The sequence below is a fragment of the Protomyctophum parallelum genome (genome assembly GCF_964188405.1).
Source record: "Protomyctophum parallelum genome assembly, chromosome: 23".
Lineage (NCBI taxonomy): Eukaryota > Metazoa > Chordata > Actinopteri > Myctophiformes > Myctophidae > Protomyctophum > Protomyctophum parallelum.
In genome coordinates this window covers 15,843,620-15,856,925 of record NC_139715.1, presented here as the reverse complement: position 1 = coordinate 15,856,925, position 13,306 = coordinate 15,843,620, and the positions used below count along the sequence as shown (strand labels likewise).

Genomic DNA, 13,306 nt, shown 5'->3' with positions numbered 1-13,306 from the left:
CGCCCTATACCCATTACCCAAAGGGAGTCCACACGTAATGTCTGGAACCCTGTTTAGTGAAATGGAGAAGGGCTTGGGTATAAATTAGGATAGTAGTTCAAGTAGCCCATAGTAGCTTAATAATATCCGCCCCAATCCAAATCCATTAGCAGTGTACCATACTCCGCCCAGAGCCTTGACTCCACCTAAGGAGGTGTTACACTTGCAGTGGTTCCCAAACTGTGGTTCGTGCACCCCTTGTGGTGCGTGGGTTCCTTCTAGGGGCGTGCGACATGAAAAGGCTATGGTGGTGCTATGGTTTTATTTTTAATATTTTAACATTATGCCAATATATGGCAAGTATATGCAGAATATAGTCTGTGCTGCATATATATATATATATATGCATATATATATATATGCAGCATATATTCAGGTTAAAATATGTGCATATATATGTGGATAAATAGGAAATGTATGTCTCTATTTAGCTTTGTGGGGGGTGTGTCAGCTATAGGTCAGGAGGTAACATGGGGTGCATGCAGGCCAAAAAGGTTTGGGAACAGCTGTGTTACAGGAATAGGTGGGTGGGTCAAGTAGTAATTCAAAACAGTTCACAATGCAGTATATGGAACACGATCAAATAATTTGCCCATTAAATCATTTATTTGCTCAACTACCCATTTTTTTCATGATTATTAGTGAGGACCTATTATATGAAGAGAGGTTGAAAAGTGGTGAAGTGGTCCTTTAATTGCAAGGAGTAGCCTCAACCTTTCATAGCATAGCTTTGCTCCCACCTCGTGGTGACATATAGCAATTACACCATTATTTTGTCAAAACAGTACCTACACGGTACACCTACCATAGCACAGTACAGTCAGTACACTACACACTACCGATTGCAGTGGTCCTCGTTCATTTAATGGTTGAATGCGTTATTTAACAAGTATACTCTAATTTGAAGCTCACTAGCACAACAGGTTGTTGGTAACAGAAGTGAAGTCATTTTAATACGGCTGGACGGTTCAAAGACTACGTGCAAAAAGGAACGTGGTCGATTTAAGTTTGTCCCTCGCAGCTTGCCGTGAGTGTTTTGCTTACTACAGCTGTGAAAGAAGAAGTACATCGAACTGATCTCTGGTAAGGACATTATGTTCCTTTCACTATAATCCCTAATCAAACAGAGTAATACTAGACTTTTTAATAACGCCTACAAACGGAAGATCCAGCTCCGCGTTGTCGGTAACTTCGCAAGTAAGAAATGTTAGTTTATTATATCTGAGAGGAGGAAGTGTCAAAACAAACAAGCTCAGCCAGGGATCAGCTGACGATCACAGCCAGCGAGCTAACTAAATTAGCAGCATAATGCTATTCTCTGTCCACTTTACATCGGATTAGACATTAAGAACACACTTTAAAAGACAAATGCGCAAACAGCTGAAGCTTTTAAGGTGACCTCTAACTGTTTTTTCCACCTATGTTATGTAATATTGGAGTGTGATTGCATCACGTTGCTTGCTGTGTTTTAAAGCTTAACTATAGCTTATCTATTGCTGTATAATAGTAATAATAATATACTTTTATTATAATTAATAAACATTTCTAAGTCTTACACCCACAAAACTTCTGCAGGGTAAAACAACAACCGGGATCATTGTTATGTAAACGTTACAATAATAGCACCCTCAAATTCCTCAATAATACAGTACAATAAAGTAAAAGCAATAAAACATACAGCAATGATAAGCATATACTATAGCCTACTTAGCATAATATTATATATATATATAATGCAGTACAAATGCTGTCGTGACGTTTAGATCAAAGGCATGCTAGCTAGAGTATAGTTTAAGCAAGGTGTGTTGGGCTAGTTATATCACTTAAAAAAAAACTCCTCAGGTAATTTTAACATACCGTAATGTATTTATTTAGATCAGACACGCCACCTCCTACTGTAAATAAGTCCACTGAACTTCAAACTGAATGTTAAAAGTTAAAAACGTTTTAAAACACGTGCCTGGTGATTGATTACTGATATTGTCCTTTTTGTTTTTAGTTTTTTAATGAAAAAAGAAAAGGGAAGAGTAATTAATAAGTACTATAGTGTATAGAACCAGCAGGGACATGCTTTTTGCATTGTTACAATGTTCAATGTAAATGTTCAATATGCTGTAAATGTACAGTATATGGGAGATTGGGAATGTATCTATTGAACCAAGAAATGTACAAACTTGGGAGCAATCCAAAAGTTATCGTCTATAAAGATTGTTTTTTATCTGTTCTGTCTTGTAAAGTGACTTTGAGTACCAAGGAAAGTGTTATATACATTTGATGTGTTGTTATTATTATAATAATATAAAACAGTTAAAGGAAGAGAAGCCGGCCTACATCTGAGACATCTCCTATGGAAACTTGTTCTAATGCTGTCTGTTGATGTTCTTCAGTCTCACAGATACAGGTTCGTGGGGAAAGGCCTGAAGATGTCGAGTAGTGTAAGTGACTTAACTGTTGACCTAACAGTAGCAAGGATCTTTGGCATTTCAATTGGCACAAGAGAAAACAGTGTGCCATATCATGACATAATAATCCTGGGCGCTACACTTCCTCTGCCAACCTGGGGGGGGGGGGGGGGGGGGGGGGGGGCAGCGGACTGACCTCATGCTTCCTAGAAACCTCATACTGTATCTCCACATTCAACTTTTAATGGCTTTTTTTTTGGGTAAATGAATAATGCCCTACTTCATACTGTAGTGTCACACGAAACTGGATCTGCTATTTATTTATTTTATCTGGTCCGTGATTGTGATTGTGAAAAGTGATTGTGAAAAGTAACCATTTTGGACATGCAGTACAGTTTGACTTTCCCCCCCAATAGACACTAAGATAATTTGCCTCGTACTAGAGCATTTTGTGGTTCCACCATCATGTTGTCAGTCTTTGGCGTGTTGTGTTTGGTGCAGGTGTTGTGTGGTCGTGGCAGGCTGCTTCTGCCCCAGATGAGCGCTGGTCTCCAGGCTCTTGCTGCTCTACGGGTCGGGAGGACCAGAACCTTCTCGACTGCCAGCTCAGATGAGCCTTATGTCGCCGTCTCACATACTGACTCGGGTTGGTGCAACAGTTACTTGGAATTACTTTATTTAATCCATTATAAAAAATAATAAAAAAGATTTTTAGTTAAATAATCGATTGAGGAACATAAATGGGCCGTGAAGTCCCAAGTGCCTGTTACCATACTGTACTTTACTTGAAACAGTTTAATCTATATTTACCCATTTAGGCCTGACGTCGAAATTTTAAAAATGTCTTCTATGGCTTTGCCTACTGCATTTGGTAATCTCGTCTCGACCAGATTAGGTAATCATAGCCCACATTTGGAGCTCTGGCTCATGGACTTCTGACTTATGTTGGTATTTTAACACCTGAATGCAGCCTGACCACTGACCTGACCAGTAATGTAAATTGTAAACCAACCAGAATCTCAACTGAGAATACAGGTTCTGTTTCAAGCTCCGTCTATAAAGAGACACAATTTGGCCATGCAGTTCAAACCTGTCACCCTGCACTGAGCCACTATAGAGCGTCGCAGTCCCTCCCCCTTTCAGAACGACGAGTGGCCCAGGAAATGAAATGCAATGCATTTCTCCCATAGGACTTTCTTTAAGTATTTATTTAAAGACGGTTACGCCGCGGACAACTCGGATCGTGACAAATCATGACAATGAACACAATGTTTTGGGCCGATCAAATAATGTATAAGAAGAAAAACAAAACAAATAGTGTTGTCTCCTGCCTTTATTTTCTTCTTTCTAATGATTTGATCGGACCAAAATATTGTGTTCATTGTCATGATTTGTCACGATCCGAGTTGGCTTTGTCCGCGGCGTAACCGTCTTTAAATAAATACTTAAAGAAAATCCTATGGGAGAAATGCATTGCATTTCATTTCCTGGGCCACTCGTCGTTCTGAAAGGGGGAGGGACTGCGACGCTCTATTGACCTCATAGACGGCAGCTACAGAACAACAGGAAAGCCCTCGATGCCCTTTTAGTGACCAGAATCAGATCCAAACTGACATTTTGTTTTAAATGCAAATTTATATACAGGAAATACAGTTGGGGGCAAGCCCTCATTTTCAATGTAGCCGAAGGTTACAATTCACAAATACAGTCAAAACAATACATCAACACTACACAACATTATAAATCAGGATACAATTACAAAAGAACTTAAATGCAGAACAACCAGTAAAATAAATCAATTGAAGCAGGAGCAATCACGGTGAACATGGTTGACGGGTTGAAAACCACTGTTCTAAAGCGTTTCCGGGTCCCTCTGCTGCAGGGCCCAGAACCGTGTGGCCCGATGAGAACATGGGCCCATTCGGACCTCAGGACCAGCGCTTCCAGTTGCCGGGCAACGCAGGCTTCGACTGTCACCTGGAGGGGACGGCGGACCAGATAAAGAAGGCTCCGGTGCACAGAACGGTCCCCGACATACTGACGTCCCCGAGCAGCTCCGAGAGACATGAGTTTGTACTGGCCCAGTTCATCAGTGAGTTCCAGGTAACGGAATGTTTTGCCATTATGTATTCATTTGTGTTTCTGTAATCAATGTTTTCCAAAAATATCCTTTTTCAGGATAATTTCCACCGCAGTTCTCATGGCGTATTAGTCTCTTAACCCATTTAGGACTGAGACCAGATTCTACACATGTCGTCTAAATCATGACAGTTTTCTGAAAAACCTATGTTTCTATGTCAGTGGTTTTCAAACTACAGTATTTCATGTCAAGGACCCCAGAAATGATATGTAATTGACCGCTCCCTTATCTGAAAATATGTTGTTCCAGGGACCCTCTCAGAAGCAAATATTTGAGTTAAAAACTTTCGCTGTGAAAGAATATATATTCAAACAAAGATTTGCGACACATTTTCACGTTTTTTCTAAAATTGCAGATCTACAAGCTCGTGCCGCGCTATGAGCTTTTAGATCTTCTAAACCTAGAGTCCCGTCCTGAATGGGTTAAGCCCTATTTTCTACAAAACTACAAACTATGCAAACTATGCTTTTAGATTGCTTATTTTCATTATTTATGGACAATTCCCCAATGAATGGTTAATGTGTGAATATGTCTTACAAAACATTTGTAGGTAACCAGTATCTATTGTTAAGAACCTAATCCTGAAGAATTGTAGATATATGTATATTTAGGGACACATGTATCTTTGTTTTTCAGGGCAAGGAAGGTCCAACATACACAAGAGTGTGCAGAGCTGAGCAATACTTTAATCCAATGGATGCTGACTGCTCAATAAAGTCCTGTCCTGAACTTCTAAGGAAAGGTATGTCTAGCTTTTTCATGCGTTAGTTTTTTACATTGATAGCGCTTGAGGACTGCCATCTCTCTTTCAGCTATTGTCACTCTTTCATACAGATACATTCACAGTAGAGTTCTCATCGGGCCCGAAATTTGAAGCCCGGCCCGGCCCAGCCCTAACTGGGTCAGCCCGAAGCCCGGCCCGGCCCTAAAAAATACCATAATGTTAGGCCCGAAGCCCTATAAAGCCCGACAAAGAAAAAAAAGAACGCCACTTTAATGCATGGCCAGCGCAGCAGCATGCGCCGTCAGTGAACCACTGACGGCGCGTGCTGCTGCGCTGGCCATGCAATAAAGTGGCGTTCTTTTTTTTCTTTCAGTGTGTGTCTGTGTGAGAGTGAGAACGGAGTTCAATGGACTTATCGCCGAAATAAAGGATTTATGTAGCTCACGTTAGACTGTTAATGTAGCCTACCATTTCCATATCATTCTAATGGATTCCATTTCCAGTGGTGGTGACTGGTGAGTAGCTCCCCGTTTCCTCTGAAGTGAAGCTATGTCCAAGACCCCAAGTATCGTCCCCGTTCGGTGTCCAAAAGAACAAACATAGCCTACATATATATCCATGCACCCGCTCATGGCGTGTCTCGAGCTTAGAGCTTAGAGACAGCTCTGTTATTTTAAATCGGGCACATATAACGAGGAGCGCCGCTGCCGCACTGAGGGACGGCGGTTATAATACTAATCATTTTGTAAATCAAATAGCCTGTAGTAGCCTGCAGTGGACTGTAACATTGCGTGGTCAGATCATACACTACAGAATTATATGGATCGGTTGGTGACTATATGACGTTGATTAGGTCTAATGATTAGGTTATTCATTGCAGCCAGCTGGGTTTAACGAGATGGCTCAGTGCAACTGTTTTTGTCATGTTGCAGTCTATCGTTTGATAATCCGATTGATTTATAAAACATTTAGCATTATGAACTGAAGCAGAAGCTCATTTGGTGCGCCGCAAAACAGAGGCCAGCCAGCGGTATAAACATTAAACAACCACCCCGCCGTTCACTTCTCTCTGCCTGCACAGTGCACAGTCAGTAATCCATTCCAAGCCCCCCGCCTCCACTCCTCCGTCTTCCTCCTGTCACAAGTGAATCGCCATAGCGCAGCCCTCTTCATAATAAATGCATACTTGTAGGCTATATAGCCTACACATTACACAAATAACAGAATTGCTATTTTTATTATAATAACATTTTTGAAAAAAGAAGAAAAATAAAAAATCACGGAAAATCACAGAGCCCGAGGCCCGGCCCGGCCCGTCTAATTAGCATATTTTTTGGGCCCGGCCCGGCCCTAAAATGTCGGGCCGGGCCGGGTTCGGGCAGAAAATGAGAACTCTAATTCACAGCACACACCTGGGAGCTGCACAGTGCACTGTTGCCAATATACTAAATATCCACTAGAGGGAGGCAATGGTATTGTGAAAAGTAGCTGTGCTTCCCACAGCAGAGCTCAAGCTCCTGTCTTATATTGGGACAATACATTTCAGTCATTTTAGGGTTAGGTTTAAAAGATTACTAATTCTGTCAATGAATGCATCTATCCATCGTCATGTTTACAATACTAACCAATTGCGCACGCCCCTCTATCTCCAACTGTCTCTATTATTTACACTTGCAATTTAGGCATTTAGCAGATGTTCTTTCTTATCCAGAGTGACTTACTCTGAGTGAAATACCGGTAAACACAACAGATTAAGCATGAACCCTACCCTAGTCTCCAAACTACAGGGTTAATAGAGCGTTGCAGTCTCGCCCCCTTTCATGACGACGCCAGGCCCAGGATATGAATCCCAATGCATTTTTCCAATTCTTGTTGTGACCAAACAAATAATTACAAAGAAGAAAAACAACTAAAAAGTGTTGTAACCTGCCGTTTTTTTCTACTTTCTAATTATTTGTTTGGCCCAAAACATTGTGTTTATTGATTTGTCACGACAAGAGTAGGCTTTGTCCGCAGCGTATACTTTCTGAAAAGTCTATGAGGAAAATGAACGGAGATTTATTTTCCGGGTCTCTCGAGGGGCGGGACTGCGACGCTCTATAGCAGAAGTACAAAGAGAACAATGTAGTGCTCCAAAGAAACTAGGATACCAGGCAAACAGTAAACCCTTCATATCTGACACACTCGGTCTGGTCCTCTGCTGGACACCCGGCCAGGGACTACAGATGATACTTGGGTAACAGCACTGTGTCCTGGTCAAATCTGAAAGAAACATGTCTCTTTCATTGTCTGTCCCTCCCTCTGTCTCTGTCTCCCTCTGTCTCTCCCTCTGTCTGTTTCTCCCTCTGTCTGTCTGTCTCCCTCTGTCTGTCTGTCTGTCTCTCCCTCTCCCTCTGTCTGTCTCTCCCTCTCCCTCTGTCTGTCTCTCCCTCTGTCTGTCTGTCTCCCTCTTGTCTGTTTCCCTCTGTCTGTCTGTCTGTCTCCCTCTGTCTGTGTCTCTGTCTGTCTCTCCGTCTGTCTGTCTGTCTGTCTGTCTGTCTGTCTGTCTGTCTGTCTCCCTCTATCTCTCTCCCTCTGTCTGTCTGTCTGTCTCTGTCTCTGTCTCTCCCTCTGTCTGTCTCTGTCCCCCTCGACAGATCTTGAAGTGTTCTTTCCGACGGCGCCTGCCAGTGCCATCACAGTTGTCACGGTAACGCAGAAAGGCAGCAGATGTGAAGAAGTGGAGCCTAACACGGAGCAGCAGCTTCATAGAGTGAGTCTGAGCTCACAATGTCCATGTCTCCAAAAGTTCTCTGTGTGCAACATGACATCGCACCACTTAACCCTGATTCAGGACGGGAACCCCTCTTGGTGTATGCATTATGTTATACTTTAGCTATTGGAAAATAGCAGATCTATAAGCTCATAGCTCGGCACAGTGCCGCGCTACGAGCTTGTAGATCTGCTATTTTTTGAAAAGTCGTGAAAATGTGGCACAAATCTAGTATATATTCTTTCAGAGCGAACGTTTTTAAGTCAAATCTTTGCTTCTGGGGGGGTCCCTGGAACTACATATTTTCAGCCAAATTCAGATAATTCCGGGGCTCCTTGACATGGAAAAGGTTGAGAATAACTGATATAAAAGCATAGATTTTTCACAAATCTGGATTTAGAAGCCCTTTTTAAAAACAAATCGGCCTCAGGTCTAAATGTGTTATCACAGTGTTTATTATGGGCAGTGGTGGTAGTAGTATTCAGAAGTACAAATTACAAAGTACATTTTCTGTGTTATACAGTATCAGTCCATTGCTGAATTGAAATTTTAAACCTTTCCAAAAGTATGTATAAATACAAAATTTTGCACACACACTCCCTGGATGCCAACCATGAACCTCTGCCCCAAACTTTCCAGAACGGCCTGTTATAGCGCCACCAGGAGGCCGCTTTGTGCAAAACAACTTTTTGCACAGTACACCTACAGATTTTGTCCAAACATCACGCAAATTGGTACACAGTCTCTCTAGAGCCATTCAACCAAACCGGTCTTTCAGATTTCTCAGACTCCATCCTGATTGGTTAAGATTGGCTTCCAAAATCCACAGGAGTGCTCAGTTTCAAACAAAATGCTGCAAATCATGAACACATCGCGTGATTTCCGTGAAATTGTGCACCCACATTCCCACTAGGTCGAGGACGAAATGCCACATGAACAATTTCAACTCAGCCTCAAGGTGGCGCTATAACTGGCCCAAAAGTGTTTTTACCTCTAACTGCACAGATCTGTGGATAACTTTGTATGCCAACTCCCTAGAGGCCAAGGAAAAACCTTTGCCTGGAATTTTTCACATCTGCTCTTTATAGCGCCACCAGGAGGCCCACATATGTAAAACACATTTTCTATTATTACTCCTTCAGATTTTATCCAAATTTCACGCAAATCGGTACACATGATCTCCATAGTCATGTGATCAAGACAGGTTTGTTTTCTCATATTCCATCCTGATTGGTCACGATTGGCTCCTACAGTTTTCAGGAGTAGCAAATGGCCACAACTCCTCAACGCAGCGTCCCATTGCGATGAAACTGTGCACGCATATTCCCACTAGGCTGAGGAAGAATCCTGGTGGAGACCTGTGCCGATTGGCACTTTATCTAGTTCATAATATATTTGTCTTAGTTTGGGACAGTCATGAGTGAAAGTCATGAGCTTTCAAAAGGTTAACCAAAAAAGTGCAGTACTCAAAGTAAATGTACTTAGTTACTGTTCGCCACTGATTATGGGCACAGTCAGGACACCCATAAACCCATGAAAAAAGACATTTCTGTTTGGAGAATCATTCCTGTTTGTCGTGAATTACTTTTCAATAGACTGTTGAAAGCAATGGCAAATATCTTTGTTAACCACGTTTTTCCCTGAAAATCTATGGCTATTTTCACCATGCATCACCGTTGTTCTATGACGAAGCACATGATTGGGCTTTAGTGGTTAATGTTTGAATTATTTGAATACATAATTTTTCTTAATTGTTCTTTCCTCTAACCCTAGTTTGTGAGCGGTGCGAAGGAGATGTGCTTCGCTCTGTGGACGGCAGGTTACTGGGCAGACTTTATCGACCCTGCCACAGGAGTAGCTGTAAGTTTCAGTTCTTCCATTCCTGTTAACTTCAGTTTGTACTGTTAAAAGTAATGAGCAAAAGAAAAGAACCAATCAACATAGTTCAATCTGAGATTTACCTTGCATCTGCGTTGGAGGCAGAGCACTAAATCCTGTGTCTCTGTCTAGTCTGATCTAGGGGCACTGTATGTATTTTCCATTTTTCCATGATATACAACATTTTTGTTTTATTGTTGTTATCAAGCATTATAATGTAGAGTAAAACCATTCTACGTCGTCTTTGTTTAGTAACAAGTTGGACAAGGAAAATATGTGCTTATATCCAAAACTTATTTCCATTGTGGTCCTCTATAGAAGACAAAATATTACCCTGAGTTATATAGATGCGTTGCTCTTTGACTATGACCCGGATTAAGGAAGTGGCTTTTTTGTCGGCTCAATAACAAATCATTGGAGTGTTTTCAAGTGGACTTTCATAGATCAAAGGCGCAAATACTTTGGCGTATGCTCCAAAGGTAATTAAAGAATCCCGGCAGCCTCGGTACATGTCACATATTAATATAAAGCCGTCAAAGTGTTAATAATTGCACTAGTTCCATCACCTCCCTCTGATTTCAGGGAGATTTGGGGATATCGGCCATACCTTTCCAAGTATGCCTAGTGTCTGATATGCGAATTGGCCCACTTGCATCATGATGTAAAATGCAGCGAGCGGAAGACAATGCTCTTGGCCCATGTGGGATGACTTCCTATAATCAATGATTTATACAACATGTAAATGTACATATAAATGTTCCCCTTTAATAAATAAATAGATAAAAACATGATATTGCAGTTAGCGATGAAAAGAGGGCAAACCCAATATAATAGTAGTGGGGAAATGTGGTTGTGTCAGTAACTACAGTACAGTAGATCTGTCATTTTTAAAGTCGATTGAAAATCTCTCACTCCAAACAACTCAAACTCAAAAATCCCACATTTAATGTTCATTGAGGAAAAAAATATTAATTCATAAAATTTAGCAGGAGCATTTGTTTACCTGTACGCTGGTGGTGGTGTTATCCAGGGGCTAGAGGCTATCCGGGAGCTCAATGAATAAACCAAGTCGGTCTAACTAAGTCGTCACTAAATAAAAACGGAGGGACGTCTGGATTTTTGTGACAGTGAGTTGCTGACTCACTGTCACAGTCTTCTGCTGCTGGGCAGTCGCAGTCTTTTCTCCAAAAAGGATGTCGTGGTCCTTTTCGTTTTAGGTTTTAGCCTACTGACGGCAGCACTGCCAGCACTGCCAGCACAGTGTAAACACAATCGCACTCTCTCTGCCTGACAGTCTCTTGAAATTGCGCGCCTGCTGCTCTCCCTTGGAATATACCATTTGTCGAGATAGGGGAAATACATGTTGTAGGCAATATAATAATACCTTGTGAAAACGATCATTTTGTTCAAATTTGCATTTGTAGCTATTTTACTGTAATTTAATAACGGAATAATAATAACACTGATAGACAAAGACATTCATGGATTTATTTTTTCAAAGTCACATTTATTTTTTCCCTGGAGCCAAGGTATGGCAGCTGCCATAGCCTGCCATATCCAAATGACGCCCCTGTCTATAAGCTCACAATGTGTCACAAACAGTCACATTGTGACGCATTATGAGCTTGTAGATCGTCTATTTTTACGGAATGTTCGCTCCAGAATGCAAGGGTGGTTAACTTTGGCTCTTGTTTCTCTAAACAGTTCTTTGGCTCTCCGTCAAATCGAAGCTTGCTGAGAGCGGATGACGAGCTGAGGCATCTGGGTTTTCACATCGAAGCGTCAGGCTCGTGCACGGTTATTCGCCACGTCCTAAGAGGCACGCCTTTGTTTGTAGGGACTGTTTTCACCAATGCACCTACCTACAGTACTGCCATAGCAAGACTACAAGGACTTACAAATGGACTCGAAGACGAGGAATAGGCTTTGTTTCCTTTTTCTTTCGTTCTTTTTTTATTTTTATGAAACATGACCTGATGTCGGTACCACGCCAGGTTTTATCAATACTGCTTCGGAGAAGCAGTATTGGAGAGGAAATGAGGAGCCAATGCAGTTTGCAACAGCTTATTTGGATGTTTTACCAGTTACCGAAAAGTTCTCTAACGGAGAAACATTGTCCAAATTATTTTTATTTGTACAATCAAAGTAGGGCTGGGCAATGTAGCAAACAATATTGTAATATGAGACTAGAAAACTGGGGTTTTGGATATCATGATAAGGCATATGTCTTTTTCTGGTTTTAATAACATAAGAAAAAGAATAGCCCAGCCTTCATGATACCGAACAGGATTATGTATATGTACTTGACATGGATACATTTTGTGTGGTTTTCATTTTGCTGACACTACACAACCTAAAAGTGCAGTATGGTGCAGTACTACTGAAAGCCAACACAATAACTTGACAATAACCTTTACTATTTTATTGTGGAAAATGTGAAACCTATTTTCACAAACCGATCGCTGTTATAAAAGGTACACTTGATTTTTATTTATGGAAATATTTATCAGGATTCTGAGTCCCTTTCCATGATTCCAGAATGGCAGCTGTTTTCAGATATTGAATAAACATCACGCGCCATTTCCAAAATAGACAGCATTTTGAAGTGAATATCTAAATTTTTGTGAAAATGCACAAATACCAACTACCTACCTATTTAAAAATACAACACTTGGGTCAACACTTTCATAATAATCAGTGTATAGTACAGGTTCTTGATTAATTGTGTGGTTGAGTGAGTCATCATGTACTGTATAGGCCCCAGGAACATGGCCTGTATTTGTCTTGAAGCTTGAAGCACGGTGCACTTGCACTAAATGCTGAATAAATGAACTCTGGAAAACCGTGTGAGGTTTGAGAGCTTATCATCATCAGCGCTGCACTTGTGAATGTGTTCCTCTTCCAAACAACATGCACCACAAATCACTATATGTTCCATTTGCAGTCCAAGATATAATTGAGCTTGAATGTGCTTGTCAGTGGAAGGCAATTAAGCCACAGATGTAGCATTCAGCAGTGTTTTCTATTTCACATGTGGGCCCCCGAATAATTGGCAAAACTAAAGATTTTTTTTTAAACCATTAAAAAATATAGTTTTTGTTGTGATGCCAATAAATAGGAACTTAAAGTATGCTATGTTAGTTCCATTGATCCAAACCAGAAATCAATTGATTGATCATTGAAATAAACATGCTCAGGCCCACCCATCTGACCAAATACCTACAGTAGTAGTTGTGATTCTATGGATATACAGTACATGCAAAAGAAAAAAAGCATACCCATAACTCTGTATGATTGCACATATATTCTTAATTTGACAAACGACTAAAGTGTATATCACACACAATGTGGCACCTTTTTAAAAAATCCAT

At 41.0% G+C, this 13,306-nt stretch overlaps 1 protein-coding gene across 4 annotated transcripts; it reads left to right on the top strand.

The window, feature by feature from the left end:
- Positions 1 to 900: 900 nt before the first annotated feature.
- On the top strand, positions 901 to 13,217 carry LOC310854432 (cobalamin trafficking protein CblD-like). Of its 4 annotated transcripts, none has more exons than XM_083759080.1 (8): positions 901 to 1,122; positions 2,435 to 2,474; positions 2,943 to 3,087; positions 4,324 to 4,544; positions 5,218 to 5,323; positions 7,942 to 8,057; positions 9,831 to 9,917; positions 11,640 to 13,216. In XM_083759080.1, the coding sequence occupies exons 2-8, from the start codon at positions 2,463 to 2,465 to the stop codon at positions 11,856 to 11,858; spliced, it is 906 nt and encodes a 301-aa protein (XP_083615206.1). In that variant the 5' UTR covers positions 901 to 1,122; positions 2,435 to 2,462; the 3' UTR covers positions 11,859 to 13,216. The 4 variants fall into 4 exon arrangements, with proteins under 4 accessions (XP_083615206.1, XP_083615204.1, XP_083615205.1 ...); XM_083759078.1 differs by having other exon boundaries at positions 902 to 1,122; positions 2,427 to 2,474; positions 11,640 to 13,215; XM_083759079.1 differs by having other exon boundaries at positions 1,102 to 1,236; positions 2,427 to 2,474.
- The last annotated feature ends 89 nt before the right edge of the window (positions 13,218 to 13,306 follow it).